General features: G+C 44.2%; 1 protein-coding gene across 19 annotated transcripts in view; it reads left to right on the forward strand.

Annotated features, from left to right (window-relative positions):
- Positions 1 to 18,654, forward strand: part of LOC1277113 (collagen alpha-1(XVIII) chain) — a 195,670-nt gene that overhangs the window by 149,705 nt on the left and 27,311 nt on the right. For 11 of the 19 annotated variants that reach the window (XM_061663395.1, XM_061663400.1, XM_061663401.1 and 8 more), the window contains 7 exons: positions 951 to 1,358; positions 2,748 to 2,861; positions 2,973 to 3,041; positions 8,853 to 9,102; positions 9,363 to 9,440; positions 11,546 to 11,685; positions 14,061 to 14,153. In XM_061663395.1, coding sequence (XP_061519379.1) covers positions 951 to 1,358; positions 2,748 to 2,861; positions 2,973 to 3,041; positions 8,853 to 9,102; positions 9,363 to 9,440; positions 11,546 to 11,685; positions 14,061 to 14,153 — 1,152 coding nt within the window. The remainder of the gene's footprint in view (positions 1 to 950; positions 1,359 to 2,747; positions 2,862 to 2,972; positions 3,042 to 8,852; positions 9,103 to 9,362; positions 9,441 to 11,545; positions 11,686 to 14,060; positions 14,154 to 18,654) is intronic. The other 8 variants (XM_061663403.1, XM_061663404.1, XM_061663411.1 and 5 more) reach the window with 1 other exon arrangement.

The raw sequence follows: 18,654 nt of genomic DNA on the forward strand, positions 1-18,654 counted from the left end.
TCTTTCCCTTGAGACACGTGCTAAAACATTGGACACAAGAGCTGCTGAACAATTTGAAAAGGAAAATCCCTCCCCGTAGTACACGACCTTTTGCAGCAAAGAAACAACGGAACAGTGTAAGAAAAACAGAAACCAAAAACACATGCGACAGGCAAACGCAAAACGCAAGAGAAAAAGTTTTGTCTCGCCAAATGTTGTTGTGTTGTTGTTTTGCGATATTTTAACGATGTGCTCTCTCTCTCTCTCTCTCTCTTTCGGTGCGTTACGTGTGCGCGGTTGCCGCCCGCCTCGAAGGAATTGTAAAGCATTCGTTGTGTCCGTGGTATTGTACGCTGCGATTTAGCATTTGCAAGTGCGAGTGGTTTTTTTTATGGAAGAGGAGGATAAAAACAAGTTGCCAACATTTTCCGACCCGTCTAAATCCCGTTCCGTAGTAATCTCAAGGGATTGTCTGTAGCTTGTTTCATTGCGGTTTTTTTTGTTTATTTCTTTACCGGTGTTTTATAAAAGGTTTTTGTACGATGTCCTCTGTTTGTAGTAGGTTTGTTCTTATTTGTGTGTATTGAAAGTAAGTGCACGTTTTATAAATCAATTTCCTTGTTTAATTATAAAAACACCCATGTAATTTGAGTGTGTTTGTGTGCATAAAATATTTTTATACACTTCATTGTTATCAATTTTATTGTATTTCTATATTCCGTCTCATAAGTGCATGTCTTACGATTGGGTTTTAATGTCTTAAATCTTTTAATGTCTTAAAATAATAACTTAAGACTTCATAAAACCTTTCCAGACACGCTTTTGTGAGACACATTTATCTTTATATTTACCTTTATACTTACAAATTACTCACACAACTACTAATACACTCCACAAATCCCTTCAATTATGTGTAAATTAATGAATCACGCTCTGTTCTCTCCTTCCACGCGCGCACACCATCCGTACAGGGTCATCAAGGGGCGCACGGACAAACGGGGCCGAAAGGACCGCCCGGCATACCGGGCATACCGGGACTCCCCGGGCAGACGGGCGCCTCCGGACCGAAGGGTGAGAAGGGTAACACGGGCGAATCGGGCCCGCCCGGTCCACCGGGACCGCCCGGCATGGTCATGCACACCGAGGGTGGCCGAAACGGAACGACCGATCAGTGTCAGTGTCAGCCGGGGCCACCGGGGCCACCGGGCGCACGCGGTCCATCCGGATACGATGGTGCGCCCGGACTTCCGGGCGAAACCGGACTTCCGGGCCATCCGGGTCTGCCGGGCGACAAGGGCGAACGGGGACTGCCGGGCCCGAAGGGCGAGAAGGGGCCGGAGTTTATCATCAACGAAAACGCAGCATTCAACTCGTCGCGGGTAAGTTACCATTTCACACTTGACACTTCCCCCCACCCTCCACTGCATCGTGCATCACACTGCTAAACCGGGGCCGGTTTGGGAGGAAGTTTACGGCGAGCATCGCGACGCTACTGGAGGAGAACCGGTAAATCACATCACACCGACCGGCTCCGGTTGCAAACTTTATTGGACAATTTATGTGACATCGTTCACATTCCCACCGACTAGTGGGGTTATAGCAGCTGGGTCGGTGCACAAGGTGCATGAAATCTGGAAGCATTGCAACTGCCCTTGCAGCATCCCGGAAGAACTGGAGACACACTCGAACAAAAAAAAAACTCCACAACCGTCCAAGCAAAACGAGTCGCACAGACGCATGCAATGATGAAGAATAGCAACAAAAAAAACGGGTAACGAACCCACTCACCCAGCTCAGTTTTCAACTGTTCTCCAGCCGTAAAAGGCGAAAGAAGACATGCAGCTGCTTCGCTGAACAGAGCAGAACAGTTCGCTGCCATAGAGAGAAAAAAAACGCACCAAATGATGTTACACTTCTGCTGCACGGAACTTCTCTTCACCCGCAGCGTCCAGCTTCTTTTTTTTTCATCTCCTCATATGCATTTCCCCTTTTTTGTTCCTCCTTCTTTTTGTCACGAAGCTAATGTAAAGCGTGACTGGACCGGAAGGGGGGGGGGGGGGGGCGAAGTGCACGGAGCGCACCGTTTGCTGTTGCAGTTTGTACTTTATTAGCTTCCTAACATTGTTCTGCCCTCCTTCCTTCCGGGCGATGGGATGGGTGCATAGGGGTGAGCGTGTTCAGTCGCTTTCGTAATGCATACATTCAGGCGCAGATGGAGCACAAGAGCAACAACAAAAAAAGGCACGCCTGGTGCGCGCTTCCGGCGGTGCACAATATGCAACATTCTTCACCGTAGACACACACACACACATTTCATCCTTTTATAGCATTTCATAACATTTTCTGCTCGGAATGGGAATGGGTTTTCATGTCCAAGAGAATGAAGAGCGGAACTCAAGTACACGTGACATGGTGCGAGGAGAGGTGCAGCATCAAAACGAGCTGGAAAAATGTTAGCTGAACAAAGGTGAATTACATCCGTGTGCATTCGTCCGTGAGAGTGATGTGATGAGAGTGTGTGTGTCCAACAGAATGCACTTAATTGAATTCGAGTGGAAAAGTGTGAACTGCGGAATCAGGATAAGCGGTTTTTTTGGCTCACTCAGTACAGCTTATTATTTGATGATTGAAATTCTTGCACGATTGCTCTCCTTTTCTCCACTCTTGAATCTTGTGACACGCTTCACCTGTAATAGATCATCGTGTATGTAAATGTAAAATTTATTTTTTTTTTGTTTCTATTACTCGGTTCCCCTTTTTTTCGATAGGCCAACAAAGGAGAGAAAGGCGAGCGTGGACAGCGTGGCCGCCGGGGGAAGACGGGCCCACCGGGACCGATTGGGCCACCCGGCAAGCCTGGCGGTATGGGTGAAACGTGGCCGGTAAGTAGAATTTATAGCGAAACTTGCAAAGCTCAGCAATGGTGCTGGGCGGGTAATCAATTTTAATTATTATCTTTTTCAAAAATCCCACTTTTCCACAATAATCCCCAGGGACGACCGGGACCAAAGGGAGACCAGGGACCGAAGGGTGAAAAAGGCGACAGTATGGCAATGCGGGGCGTAAGTATTGTAGTGTATTGTGATTTTAAACAGCTCTCCTTCGGGTTACACACTAAGTGCTGTGCCAATGCTACTCCTATCTGTTTTGCAGCTTGTGTTGAGGCTCGTGATAAAAGAAACAGATAGTAAGAAAAAGATAAATAAAAAATACTTTTTCCCACTCAGGATGGAAAAATGAAACATGAAATTATAACAAAATACTGTAAGGCGTACAAAAACCGAGAGAAAATATTCTAAAAATATTGAATATTATCCCTTTTTGCCACTGGTCGCCGTAACAATTCCTCTAGATGATTCAATCCAATGTTTGCTTGACTTCTCATACGTTCAGGGATGAGCAACATCTAAACGGAACAACAAACATTGACTGTTGTCTATTTTATACATCGAAGAGTGTATATTTCGTTTCAAAACGCCTGAAAGTATGCAATCAGGCTAACAAAATTTGTTTATTTTGGTGTAGACGTCGAAAATGCGTCTACAAGTACCTCATATTTTCCATTATTTAGAATCTGTTCGGTCGATCTTGTGGTACAGTCGTTTACTCGTACGACTGAAAAACATGCCCGCCATGGGTTCAAGCCCCAAATGCATTGTACCCCCATACATAGGACTGACTATCCTGCTTTGTGTAAGTCAACAAGTCACTGAAAGCCAAAGAACAAGAGAATTTGCTAACCCGATGCTACTATTACAACAAACGTTGGTGATTGGTATTCGCCCAGAGAACACTTACAAACTGAAACATAAAATAACAAATCGTTGAAATATTTTGAACAATATTGTTCAGTTTGAAAGACTTCTATAAGTAGTTCCAATTGTACTTAAGAAGCTTATCAGCATCAACTCTCAAAAGCTTAGTAGAGATATAATCGTTACTGCAAGAATTAAATCGACCAACTTTATCACACTCTTGTGCTACTCGAAGAAATGGCTTGTTGCCATGAAACGTACACACTCCTGCAGTTTTTTTTTATACCTGTCTGGAATTGAAACTTTTCATTTGAATTCTGCACTCTGGGAAGCTCTTGGCGGTATAGCAAGCTCTTCATACACACACACACACAAACATTCAACCAGAGCCAGTAAGAAGCCTGACAAAGAACGAACTATTCCCATGCCTTGAAAAGATTTCATCGACAATGTATCGAAAAGGCATCTCGAGAGCACTTTCCGCCGCTTGCAAATTCTGTGAAACCATTATCAAGGCTTAGAGCGGTGTGCTGGCTGTATGCTGTGTGTGTGTGGGCAAACTTAAGCCTCTTTGAAGAAAAATTGTACTCCGTGTTGTACTGTATGTGCGCGAGAATTAGTTTCACTTTTCTAAAAAGTTTCCTACACTCTCCCACACACACACAAACAAACACACATCCACGCAAACTGTATCAAGTGCAATCCTGCGGAGAATCTCAACGAATGAAAACTTTACCCCCGTCGAGTGAAGCGTACTTAATTAATCATGGCTTTCTGCAAGCTCACCATTGGCGGAGACGTTGATGGTGGTGGTGCTGGTGGTACAAATTTTAAAGCGAAAGTTTATCGCTTTTGTCCCGCCGACATGACGACCACCGCCCCATTTCTCCATTATTCCACATTACATCCTTCCCGGGGCCCAGTCGCTGTCGTCCACGTCCACGCGACGACACTGACAGCTCCGTAATGGATGGATTCCACTGGCTGATTTTTCTTCGCTCACTTCATTATCCACCGGGATGGCGGAATGGTGTGTACAGTGTTGTGCCGGAACGAGCGCGAAAGTAATAGGAGTGTCTTGTGTTTAAAGGGAAAAAAGTCGTTCCACCACCGGGCCTCCAGAGGTTGTATCAGCGGAAACGATGTAATCTTACATGCTGCTAGACATTATAGAGCGAAGACAAAAAAAAAATGCAGGTCAATCAATGCTGTCTCACTTTTCCTTTCCTTCCCCCCCAAAAAACACACTTTTCTTGCCCTACCAGCTGCAAAACTTTCGCTCAACACCGTTTCGGACCTACCGACAGGGCGTCCCACAAATCAACCCAAACCGTTGCTGGTGGAACGCGAAAAATCACCGCACCCTTTGCACACCTGCACTCTACTACTACCGCCACATGCTGGGGGCCCACACGGTTCGCGGCTGCAAAAGCAAGTGGACATGCGCTGCAAAATCAGTGTGAAAAACTTCCTCCCTCCAACCAGCCCACCGCCTAAGGGGCAAATGTTTCGGGGCGATAATTTTTCTTCCCATCGGACAATCTTTCCCTCCCTTGGACTTGGTGTACGTTCGCTCTGGGCACAGTGCTTTAGCTGTGCTTAGCTTGGAACAGAGACGCAAGCAAGCGTACCAGGGCCCGCCCAGGCAAAGTGACTACATTCCTGAAATCGCTACCCTGCCAGGGTTTCTAGGTCATAAATTTTCCCTCCTTAAATGCCAGTCGGCTACGTTTCAGCTGAGAAGAGCTGAATGCCAGCGTAACACTCCCCGGGTGGGGAGCGAAGAGCCATGGACGATCGGTACACCACCGACGATGCATTATCCTTGCATCGCGGTGGCGACGATTATTTGAATCGCGTTTCTTTGGTGTCCGCGCACGCCGTTCGGTGCAAAGTTTTGTGTTTCACTGATTTGCCTTTGCCGCGCTTTGTGCACGTGCACTGGTGTGCTGGTCTGGTGGAAAGTTTTCTCCTAAATGTTCCATTTTGCCTTCTTCCCTGCCTCTGCTTCTGAAAAGTTCACCCGCAGCCCCCGACTGTGGTTCGTTGAAGGTGAAATGAAAACACTACAAATTTAGTAGAAGGTTGAGTTGCTCTGCTTCGGTGTGTTTTTGTTGTTATTGTTTTTTTTAGTGCAAGTTTTTATGACAAGATAGAAATCTGCTGCTCATCTGCCCCTCGCTCTACCTCTCTCTCTCTCCCTTAGATACCGTTGTCTTAATGGTTGAGCGCATAATTCATGTTCTATTTAGCATTAAATTATACTTGCCCGTTGACTAGCGACCGATAGTGAGAGGATGATCTATCCCTATCGTTCCCGCCAATTTTACTTGCAAAGTTTCTTCAAATTCGGTCTCGCGCCAAAGCTGTGGCTGATTAGTGGTAGATTTTGTGGAATGAAGGATTTCTTTCACCGGCGGGCATGCTCTATTCAATACTGAAGCCACTTTAAAATGGGAACAGCGGGACAAAATTAGACGTGTAGTTTTTCAACTAATTTTAATGTTTCTTTCAATGGGTATTGTTAATAATTATTAACGACCGATTTGCGCAGAAGGTGTTGTTCCCTGTAATTGCCGGCAGATGGCGTCACGGTAAAAGCTTAGTGTGGACAACGTCCAACACTAATCGGGCCAAGTATCCCCGAAGGCTCACGATCGAGTTACGAGAGAGAATAAAGTTCACTCTTTCGTCTTAGCCCGACACAAGTGACGGATTTTTAAGCGTCTCTAAATAAAACTCTAACTCAAAGACAGCTTAAAACGCTTGTTTTTATTAATAATAATTTTCTGCGGGCGAAAGAAAAAGTGCTGTTGATAACGTCTCAACCGGTATAATGTTCTAGTCGTGTTTGTAACGTCTGTATATACTTGTCCAACCACTTAGAGCACTTGGAACTTGGAGTTGATACGTAAGATACATAAAGGCTTCATAGTGTATAAGCTTCCAAGAAGTCCATGTAAGATAACAACGAAAACTGCCCTGTTTCGAAGTTAAAGAAACTTCACGCTCTTGCCAATAAGTGCTGCATGTGACTAGCCATCTTCTTCTTCTTCTTCTTTGGCTCAACAACCGATGTCGGTCAAGGCCTGCCTGTACCCACTTGTGGGCTTGGCTTTCAGTGACTAATTGATTCCCCCCATAGCAGGATAGTCAGTCCTACGTATGGCGGCACGGTCTATTTGGGGATTGAGCCCATGACGGGCATGTTGTTAAGTCGTGCGAGTTGACGACTGTACTACGAGACCGATGTGACTAGCCATAAAGATTGAAAAAAAACATCGTGCTACCGATTACAATTGTCTTCGAAGAGAAATTTTAATGGAAAGCTAATCTTCCATGCGATTCGACAAGGAATGACAGACTCACTGTTCATTAGTCACGCTAAAATAGCCTAAGATTATTTCGGCCTGAAAATATGTGTAAACAAACGCTGATTCGTGACAGGCTCGTTCAGGTTAGCTCATGAATGATTGATTTTTATCGGGAATAGGTTTTCAAATATTTTGTATGTTTATCAAAATTTCAAATTAAAAAAAATCAAACAGAAAAAAGGAAATAATCGATTATAAAATGCATTTTTGATTTTTATAAAATCCAATACGGAACATAACTGTCAAAAGGATACAACCCGAATGATGAATATTGTTCCATTGTTGACAAGCTGAAACTCCAGCTTTCTGGATTAAAATATAGAAGGGGCCATTATTGGAGTTTGCTACTAGTTTAATGTCTTTGATCACAAAATATTGAATCTGGAAATGATAAGTTATTATAAACATTTTACTATAATTCCGGTAATTCAAAAAATAGCTAAGCATGTGTTTGCTTTTTTTCTTAACACAGCATTAAATAAAAAAAAACAAGATAAATCTTCCTTGAGGAGTATAACTACAACTATTTCAAATCTAATTTCTTTTCAAACTCCATTATTGATGAAAGCAGAGTGACTCAATCAAAGGCAGCCCATTTTATGCGCGTTCAAACGTACCAAACTGCATTGCCAGTACCACTCACCAGGCTCTCTAAACACCAAGTGGGGTATTGTCACTCGAACTACCCTTGCAGTCGATGTCATCTTTCATGCATCGCTTACGTTCCAAAGTTTTCGCCTCACCAAACTTCCAAAGTCTCGTACTTGCTCGTTGGCATCGTTCGAGCACGAAAAGTGTTTATCAACGTAACGATGCTCGTCACACCCCGAACAACACCCTCCGAGCTGGCGCCTATCTACCATCTTGCAAGCTCTGTGCAGCCGCCAAAGCAAACCTTACCAAGAAGAAGTTAATGTACCGCCATAAATAATGCATCACATAAAATTGGGAATGCTCATTTGCCCAGGTTTTTGCTGGCACCCCACTGGCTGTTGCCGTTGTCTGCATCCATTTTGCCTGTGTGTAAAGTTATAGGCTTCAACCGAGCAGTGGGAGGGTGGGGAGGCGGGAGGGGAGGTTGATGCTTACTTTCAGTAGTATGTGAAGACGTTTCAGCAGCTCTCACACTCCACCGGAATGACGCAAAAGCTCACGGGAATTGCTTGGCGCATTCCGTGTTTCCACACCACAGCTGCACCGGTACTCAGAGTCAAGTCGAGGTCTGTTGTGCAGAATTAACGAAGCAAATCTCTGTCCCCAGTCAACCTTGTCAACCTAGTGTCCCCCCTTTCCGAAAGGAACACTCGCTCTCAAGATGCTTCCACTTGTACGAACCGCGCAGCCCAACCTTAACCTTCTATTGCAGTTCTCTCCCTGTCCATGTGTGCTACGAGGTCACCAAACAAAACGAGAAGCAAGAAAGTGTAGAACAAGGTGAAGTTGGTACTACTGCTTCATTTGTAGTTGACAACCGTTCCCCTCGGCGACCTAGACACACCATACCTACGGTGTGGCGGTGGGAAGCGTAGCTGGGGAAAGTAACACAAGTGGAATGAATAAACAATGTCAAACTTTTCCGCGGGTGTGCCCTTGTGTGAAATGTGGAACCGAGCAGTGGAGCCTGACTGACAGATGTGGAGGCGCCGAGTCAGGACTAATGTGTGTGTGACGCCATGTGTTGGAAAGGATTAAAAACTTTCTAATTCTCACTTGCCTTCTGCTCTCTCACTCTCCCTCTGGACAGCTCAAAGGCGATAAAGGCGAACGTGGCATGAATGGACGCGATGGACTGCCGGGCCCGCCGGGTCTGCCCGCTGCCTCCGGTGACGGTGGCGTACAGTACATCCCCATGCCCGGCCCGCCGGGACCACCGGGACCGCCCGGACAGCCCGGCCCGCCCGGACTGTCCATCGTCGGCGAGAAGGGTGAGCCCGGGATGGATTCGCGCAGTCCCTTCTACAGCGATTCGCAGCATGGATTTTACGGTCGTCCGGGTAAGTTTGCTGATGAACACCTTTCACTCTATAAACACACACACACACAACAGAAACCGTTATGCTATTGAGGTCCTTTCACTAGTTCAAAAGTTTTACACAAACACATCAACATTTGACGGACACCATAATTAACCACCCTGTGGAACACTCACGTGCACGCGCGCACGGTCTTCCATTCAACACACTTAATCTCTTGTCTCTAAAAAACCACACACCACTTCTTTCCTTCCGCCGACCCGCCCGCCCGCCATACTCAGGAGGTCGGTCCAGTTTGGACGAGCTGAAGGCACTGCGAGAGCTCAAACACCACAAGGACTACGAAGACAGCACGCTCGGTAAAAAAAAAGCAAAGACAAAGCAAATTGATTTGTTCCACTTCCACTTCCCCACTCCCTTTTTTGTTTGGTGTTTCCTCTCTCTCTGGTTTTGGTTTGTCACTCCATTCGCTTCCTTTTGGTGTAATAGGTATTGGGGGGCTTCCCTCTGTTTTTTTCTTTCCTTCTATTTTTATGACACACACTCACTTACTTGCACTCACACAACACAATAACAATTCACCCACGGCAAACCGCTTCGTTCAGCGATGAATGATGATCTTTTTCTCGGTGTTTGCTTTTCATCTTCATCTCTCATCTCGGTATCGTGTTTCACGCCCGGCGATGCACCCACGTTTCTTATTGTCACGCGTTTGTCTGCGTGCTTTGTTATCGTCATAACGACGCGGTAGCGATTGATACGTCTTTCTGGAGCGGTTACAGTGAAGCAATCAATGTTCAGCGTTCAATGTTTGACAGGTTCTGCAGTTAAAACAGAAATAATAAACATTGCGCCCGTTGTAAATGAGACCGATTATGATTGAACGGTATTTGTGCGCTCCCAGCTCAGCGTCAACCGATTGTTTAGCCATTTTGCGTTTGTGCAAGTGGTGAAACAACGTTTTCTTTTTCATCGAAACATATGCCGAACATTTACAAAGCAAATCATTTACTGGAAATTTCTGCCTATCGCTTTACCTTACCTCGTTACATGGAGTGATTTTGGGAATTGGTGTCAAAATTCTTTAAAGCAATTAGGATATCGGAGAGCTTTATCGCTTTCTGTTTCTTTATATTTGATCTTGATTTGTACCTAAAGAAGCGCTGGCGAACGTGTAAAGTAATACCAGTAATAACTTTGCCTATTCAATGTGAGGTTTAACATAGGTAAATGTAGGATTTTCAGATAATTCTGACGCTTTTATAATTTGCATTTTCGTTCTTATGCGGATAATTAATAGTAGCTAAATGTTAGAAAGAACAGGATTCAAACAAGTGCTTTTTGAGCTCGTCTACTCTTTATTTTGAGCCTTATGGTTGAAATTAGCATGATTTATAAAATCCATAGCTGTATGATTTGTTTTGACGATGAATATTGTACCTTTGTTAACCTGTAAATTGTGAGTTAAAAGATATAAGTGGTATAAATAGGTATAAATGCCACATTATTTACAGTAATTATGTGCCTTATCATGCCTAACTATTCTACTAGAAGTCAAATCAGTCATAGATGGCCAAGCCGAGGTGTTATATGTAATTACTAAATTATAAGTGAAATATGTTGGCCTTTTCCCTACTTGTATGATATACACAGTTTCCCAAGATTTTCGTTTTTCCCCAAAAATATTTGGATGCCTCCTATAGTTTGTATTAAGCTCTGTATGTAAGGTTTATTTCAATTAACATGAAGCTCTTAGCAATTTATGCAGTTTAACCAGTTTATCTAATTATCCACGCATTGCATTTGAAATATCAGGAGCAAAAGCTTTTTCATACCTTCATAAAACTAGGACGTTATATTACCCTTGACACAATAATTCTCTTTTATCAGTTTTGGTTTTACTGTGCAATAAACTTATTTCTACCCCTTCAACGTTCAACCTTCCCACTCCAAGACGGCTGCATTATCGTAATGGATTTCCATGCACCTGCAAATACAGCTCGTACAGCACGCTTTGTGAAACGTTAATCCATTCCATTTGCTTTCCACTACTGTAACTCAAGGTTTTACGGGCGCACCAGTCATTTTGCCCTCGCCTTCACATTATATCCAAATCGCTTCACGCGACGACGAATCACACGAATTGAGGTTTTATGTTGCACATTTGCCACTCTGTAACCCAGCGTAACCTGTAATTCCACTTCCTTTGCCTGTCAACAAAAGCTACCATCACACAGACACACATTCATCTTTTGCTTTTCCCTCAGCGCCGATGCGTTTCGATAGTAGCACTTGCAGGAAGAATTATCCTTTCCACTTACCGTAATCAATCTCTAATGCGATGTGTGCGTCGTTTTGCTCTCTCTCTCTCTCTCTCTCTCTCTCTCTCTCTCTCTCTCTCTCTCTCTCTCTTCATATTTGTCACTTTTTTCCAACGGTGTAAACCAACAAACCATTCTTACAGGACCGCCGGGACCGCCAGGACCGCCGGGACCGGCCGGACGGCCGCTGCACGACAGTGACGAGATACCGAACAGCTACGGGGCCAACGTACGCATCGTGCCCGGCGCAGTTACTTTCCAGAATGCAGAAACGATGTCAAAGGTAAGGGTTGTGCGATCAAAACACACACACACTTCTACACAGCTACAACACACAAAGAAAGAATTGCAAAGAACTCGATGGACCCATTCGTTGGCAGCAGCCCTCATCTACCCCGGGGGATTGTAGCAACGGATCATCAATTATTTATGCCCATCAGAGACGACGCAACCCCACTAACCCCCGTGTGCTCGCCCGTCCAATAAGCATCATCATGTCAAATCATTTGGAAGATGCGATCTGCAACCAACCAACATCCTTTCTAGGGGAGAAAAATTCCACCCTTTTTGTGATTCATTTCTAAGCGAAAGAAGGCGAAAAGAAATCAATTCCCTCGAAAGCAAAATGCGAAATGCAGCAGCAGCAGTCGCGCGCGCGCGCTCGTTCCCTGCTTGCTGCTCTAAATCTCGGTCGGTACGCAAATAGAGCTGATGAGCTGCCATCATCATCATCATCATCATCGTCGTCGTCGTCGTCAACATCAACAATGTCATTTCGCTCGATTCACTCGCGAACACACATACACACACACACACACACGGCTGGCGGGACCGACGGTTACATATCACGCGTACAGCTTACGCTCGAAGGCAACCCAGCAGCGATATCATCACCCCTTAGTCAAATGACGTGACCAACGACGTACTCGTTCGCGCTACCACACTACCCTCCCATCTCACCCCGGTTTATCGCTTTATCGCTGAAGGATGCTAATCTCGACCCTCCTGCTAGTAGACGAGTGGTCTGTTTGCACTTGTCCGCACAAGCATCAGAAACGATGGCGATGGTGCTGGTGCCAGCCAGGTCCTGTTCAATTGGCAACTTGGCAAGCGGACTTGAAATGTGCCACGTTTTATAGTGGTTATCAAACGTCAAGACCCGGCAAAGGACTCGTACCTCGTAGAATGACCGGATGGGGTTGCGTTGTGTATTCTAGGTCAAACGAAATGACTGCTGAGCACTATTAGCGGATTCTTGGTTGGAATGAATCTGGTGGAAAATGGATTTAACTTCTTCTTGATGTGCGAAACATCAGATGTAATCTAGCTCCTATATTATGAAAGGTTAATTTTATGTTTCATAATCTGAAACACAATCCTCGCTGCTCGCTGCAACTCCCGAGAGAGCTACTCCTTACAATAAGCCTTGATTAGACCTAAAGACCCTTGTCGGAAACTTATTAAAAATTAATTTTAACTATTCAACGACCTTTCCCAACAACAAAATCGATCCTAATTTAAATACCATCACGAGAAAAAAAAACCAACGCAAGATGCACTGTGTGTGCGCGCATGCTGCACGACATTCAATCGATTTCTTTTAGCTGCCGGTGCAAAATCAACCCTTCGACAGCCCTTTTCTTTATTCATTCTTCATCCAAGGCCACCGGGCTAGAAGTAAGTGAAAGAAGCGCTGAAATTTATTCACCCTCATTTTGACCCCTTACCGACTTGAACGAGGACATTACGAAAGGTCAGTTCCTGGCAGTGGTCTAGACTAAATTTGTTACCCTTTACCACGCACTGCATAGCCACTGCACCGACCGAAACCTTGTGCCCGTTTTTTGTTTCGTTCATCGTTTCGATTTTTGTTCCTTCTGTCGTGTACGAAAAGACATAAAAATGTTTGAACTTGTTTTTTTTTTTATCATCCTCCATCCCTGTACTGTTACATTTTCACATGATAACCTTCCAAAAAACTAACCCCACCATGTTAGGATAAACCTACGACCTAAACGCATTGTTTGCCACACAGACAATACACGCAACGACCTAACCAGCTAGGATTGGTTCGTTTCACTACGTGGGAAAATGAGCAGCTGGTAAGCCCCCGTCCCAGGCCCAGTTTCAGGCAGTTGCAACCGAGCGTCGAAAAAGGACCCCGAAATAAATAAGACCTTATCATGAATAATAAACGCTAAGACACACCGTCGCCGCCGCCATAGTAGAAAGGTCGGTGGTACCATTTGCTCGGCCCGCTGCATCTGGCGGCCACCATTGTACCGTTGTGTTGCTGCTCCATTGAGGGTATCCCGCACGTAGTGTAGTAGTGCTCCGACCCTAACCCGACACGGCAGAGTGTGCAAGCCGCGGAAAGTGCGGCATGAAGCGACAGCAAAAGATGATACAGAAAATCTCTCCTGCATCATACTTAATTCTAGGTTATCCACGTCGTTATTGCCAACTACGGTCCCGGGGCCTGAAGGAAAAAGTTTCGGTACCGAGTTCGAGTTTGGGCTTTCATTTTTATTTTTTTGCTCCCTCCAGCATTATACTCTTCGGAGCAGTAAAAAAACACACTAACATCCACACAAGCACACATACACACACTCGACGGAGCCTCTCATACTCATTTGCCTTCCAATTTATTTCACACAGATGTCTTCCACGACTCCCGTCGGTACGCTCGCTTACATAATTGACGAGGAAGCACTTCTGGTACGAGTGAACAAGGGCTGGCAGTACATTGCAGTAAGTATACGATTTCCTTTTTCTGTTCTTTTTGGTTGTACACTGCCCCTACGATCCTGTGTATGTGAGCAAAATTCCAACAATTCCCGCACTGCTTCCATCACTCAACGCCAAATAATGTGTACTTTGTCCCGGTACCGTCACTACTTCCCCTTGTGCCGGCTGTTGCGTCTTCTTAACAAACCCCGAAATCAATTGTCCTTTCGCGCCGGTCTCTCACCAACCAAGCCAACCAACCAAGGGCTGATCGTAATTCCATGTCTTACGAGCCTCATCCTAATGACCGAATCCAGCACACACACACACACACTCTCTGCTCTTCTGCTCAACGCAGAAAAGCATCTTCTTTCTCTCGATTTTGTCACAGGGAGATACTATCGTGCTGTTGCAACACTTTCTTTCCTCTCCACGTGGACCACTGTTGTAAGTACACGTGTGTGTTATGTGGTACAAATTACACTGATTATACGGCCACTGTCCATTGAAGGAGGATGCGGGGACGATGTATGCTCCATAATCGACGAATGGGGATGGATTGTCGTTGGATGATTCATTTGAAGAACGGTTTACGGTTGCCATAATCTGCTAATGCTTTAGGATGCGAGCGTCAGAAAAGGGAATACAACTGAAATAAGCTTTTCGGGCACTATCTTCACGCTGCAAAGGGATTTGCAGTTTGGGATAGAGATTTTACCGGAAAATGTAAAAGGCTATTTTCTACAATTTTACACATGGTACCATTTATCTAACTAGCATTTTCACATAAATAGCATGGTTTTAGAGAAATATACAAAATCACACGTCAAGCAAGCCTAAGATGTTTTTGCTTTAATATTTTTCCTTTTCTGGTAAAATATAAATTAACGATAAATCGACGTGCACTTGATACAGGGTTGAGTGGGATTTTAATGTTGCTTCGACGATTATATTTCAATTCATTTAATTCTGTCGCCACACTTTGTCAGCGATGTTTGCCTTATTTTCTAAATAATTTTGCCTGTAGTTGGTTCAATTTATAAAATTGCAAAAAAAGCATTTAAAATAGCATACCCTATCAGAACAATGCAATCATTGTGTACCGTTTTAAAGCTGTCATATTGTCTAAACAAATAAAGATAATTTTTATGTTTATGAGTACCCATCGATCGATTCAATTAATACACGTGCCCAATAAACTGCCACTATGTAGAATTGACCACCCTCTCAATACACAATGTAACACTAAAAAGGATCTTTTTTTTGTTGCTAACTCTGGTTGTGGTAAAAAAAACCTGTATTTTCCTCTTTTTTCCCCTAACGTTCTCACCGATGGCACTGGCTAGCCTCAAATTCAACCACATCAATGCACGCTGCCTCTATAATGAGCTGCACCTGTCAATCGGACACTCAGAACCGTGCTGTGAGTGTTTAATTGATAAACCCCGTTTCGCGTATCCGCTTTCAATACATTAACCACTACCATCGGCACTACGGCTGCATTACCGCAGGAGATACAATGTAGCCAGCTGAATTAAAAAAAAAAAACAGTAAAAACACACCCGCTCACATCGATCTAAACAGTTAATTCGAGTTTAAATTTGTTTTAAAATAACCAAACGGGAAGCGCACGCGGAATAGAGAGCAATCAGTGGTGTTTAATGACTCTCGGAAAAAAGGTCACCACAGCTCTTCCGCAGCTGCTGCGGAATTTTTTTTTTTCTTGCTATCTGACCGTTTTGCTGCTCTTCATTTCATTAGCGTGTCGATGGGATGTGCAAATGTGTATACAGTGTGCATAATTTGTGTACACACCTACTGGAATGTGAAGCATAATTAAATTCGCTTTTATTTCCATCAGCTAACAGCAGGACGGGAAGCAGTTTTTTCCCGGGGTGGCTTTTTTTTATAAAATAAAATAAAAGCTCATCCTTCAAACTCGTCCATCTGCCCTTGTAGCACCCTACCGCTGGTCCTATGTGGCAGCTGCAAGCACAAAGCCACCATAACGGATACGAGTCAAAGTGTGTGTGCAAAACCCGTAACACCGTCAAGTGAATAATTTTCAAACCCTCTCCCCTACAAGCTTGGAGCTCTTGCAGGGAAAGCAGGTGAGAGTGAACGGTTGAAAATAAATCTGACAAAGCATTAACAAAAAGCAGAACAAAAAAATAATAATAATGCAACCGGACGCGCAGCTAGCGCGCACCCGGGTATAGCACTTCCTGTACTGTGCCCCGGTAGGCGTCAGAGATTGACATGAATATAGTGCGTAAATCAATTACAAAAGCATCGAACGGACACGCGGCCAGTCATCGATACAAACGAGGAAAATACTCGAACTAACAAAACAAAAAACCAATTCCTGAACAACTCTCCACTTCAAAAGCAGGGCACACTCACACAAGTTGAGCGAAGCGGTTGCAACAACAACGAGGAAAAAAATCGTAACACATTGACCACAAGTTAAAAATGAAATATGAGCCCTAAAGAGGAGAGGGTCTTCAGGGCAGCAGTGCAGTGAAGTGCATTTGATAGCTTTACCGATTTTTTGGAAATTTAATTAAATTGATTTGTGTATATTTCACCCATTTGTTGAACCACTATGCGCTGTTGTGCATCGTCATTAAACCATTGCTTTAATTTTTCAAAGGAAATATTAGTCAGTTTTAGTAGTTCACTGTATGCTGAGTGATCTTTCAGATGCTGCCGACGGCGGGCTGCTGTATGTAATATTCTTTAACAAGATGTACTAATACCTCAATGCGTTCAACACAAAGCCCCCAATTTGCTGGCTGTTGCAATGGTATGGTCAAAACGGCACAGCACTGAAAGGAGCTTCCAAACAAGGCAGCTTCCCTCCAGTTTTGTCAAAAAAGATGAAAGCCACATTTGCTATGCACTGTCACCGTGCTCCGTCCGCTCTTACTGATTGTTCGCTCGCTATTCCACGCCGGCACTGGTCCGAGAGAAGCTTTAATTAATAGTCTTTCCGTTCGTGTTCCAACACATTAAACAAGCACACTGTACACGTTACGGACAGAAGATTAGCCATGCTCGCGGATGAAAGATCACGAAGCGCAGCGCATTCGTGCATTCACAGCGCGCTGCACGACATATATCTCCGCGCTGCCTCACCGCGTACTCCCTTTCCTGTCCAGCTTTCTCCTCTGGACAGTTGGACGGCAGCATTATGCTTCTCCATTGAACCGTGGTCTATAGCTTCGGGGCAATACAACAAAAAACCAGGGGTGGGTTTTAAAATATGATCCTCTTTTTTAAATGTGCGCTAGAACCGGCAAGCTGCTGCAGCACTATGAGTGCTTTGGGCAACAGCAAATAAGTCCTGTTATGGTGTTTTTTTTTTCATTTCCTTTCTTTTGTGCAGAGAATTGCACGCTGACAAGAAAATCATAAACCTCCAATTTGTGCACGATCGGGGTTTCGTTTCGCAGACGAACAGTGATTGCACGTGCAACCGGGTGGTCGATGTAACAAAAGAAGCAATTGTTCGCATCGTACAACCACGGGACCATGCATTTTCCAACTTTCCCCGAGGCAAAAATAAAAGGATTCCTCATTTCGCACAATATATGCATAGAAATGCGATAAAAAGAGCAACACAAAGATAATGATAAAGCACGCTTTGGTATGGTGCAGAAGCGGTGGTTTTGACTTACCCACGACATTTTATTTGTGTGCTTTATTTTATTAATGCTTCCGTATTTCCGTACTCAGTTATTCACGATTTCTTGCTTTCCACTTTTACATAATCAAGCTCTCATTAAACTAGCCATAACCATGATGAATGCATCCAATGTTTAATCAGTAGCACCTATCTTTAAAACTTGAATCAAGATGAATGAAAAGGGCAATTAATTGAATATTTATAAATAAATTAATAATTTTTTTTTCATTTTTTAATTTTAACATTTGAAACGCTTTCAAGAAAGTGTGCATAACATGAACCTACAAGATTGTGTGTTCATACTTACACTTCGTTACTTACCTAATACATGCTCAACAATATTACATCTCAATGCGTTGATGCTGCGATTTGCGTATACGTACAAAACAAACATTAAAAGTCAAACTTTGACCGCAACAACAAACACGCCAACTGTTCTTGACCATCGGGCACGGTTGAATAATTCATGCGCCTGTAAGTAACACGAAAACCATATTAGTCACGACAGTTGTCCGGCTTCCGTAAGGCGGCACAAAGATTTCAGACCCAACTAGCCCAGCAACCCAACTTGGCGAGCATCAATGCACTCAACATTCGCCTAATCATGTGCCCTGCCCGTGCGACCTTTGACCCCGGGGAGGGCAGGGAATGGCTTTACGGGTATCGATAAATATTTTACATAAATAAATAAACTGTTTTGATTCCATTTCGCACCGTTGCGTTGCGATTCCACTTCTCCCGACCAGACGCTCGCAATTTACGCCATAAAGTTTTCATCCTCCACGAATCCCCTCGCCCCAGTCCTCACCATACTTTTCACTTCACTTTTCGTGCTTG

Source organism: Anopheles gambiae, chromosome 2 (assembly GCF_943734735.2).
Source record: "Anopheles gambiae chromosome 2, idAnoGambNW_F1_1, whole genome shotgun sequence".
NCBI lineage: Eukaryota > Metazoa > Arthropoda > Insecta > Diptera > Culicidae > Anopheles > Anopheles gambiae.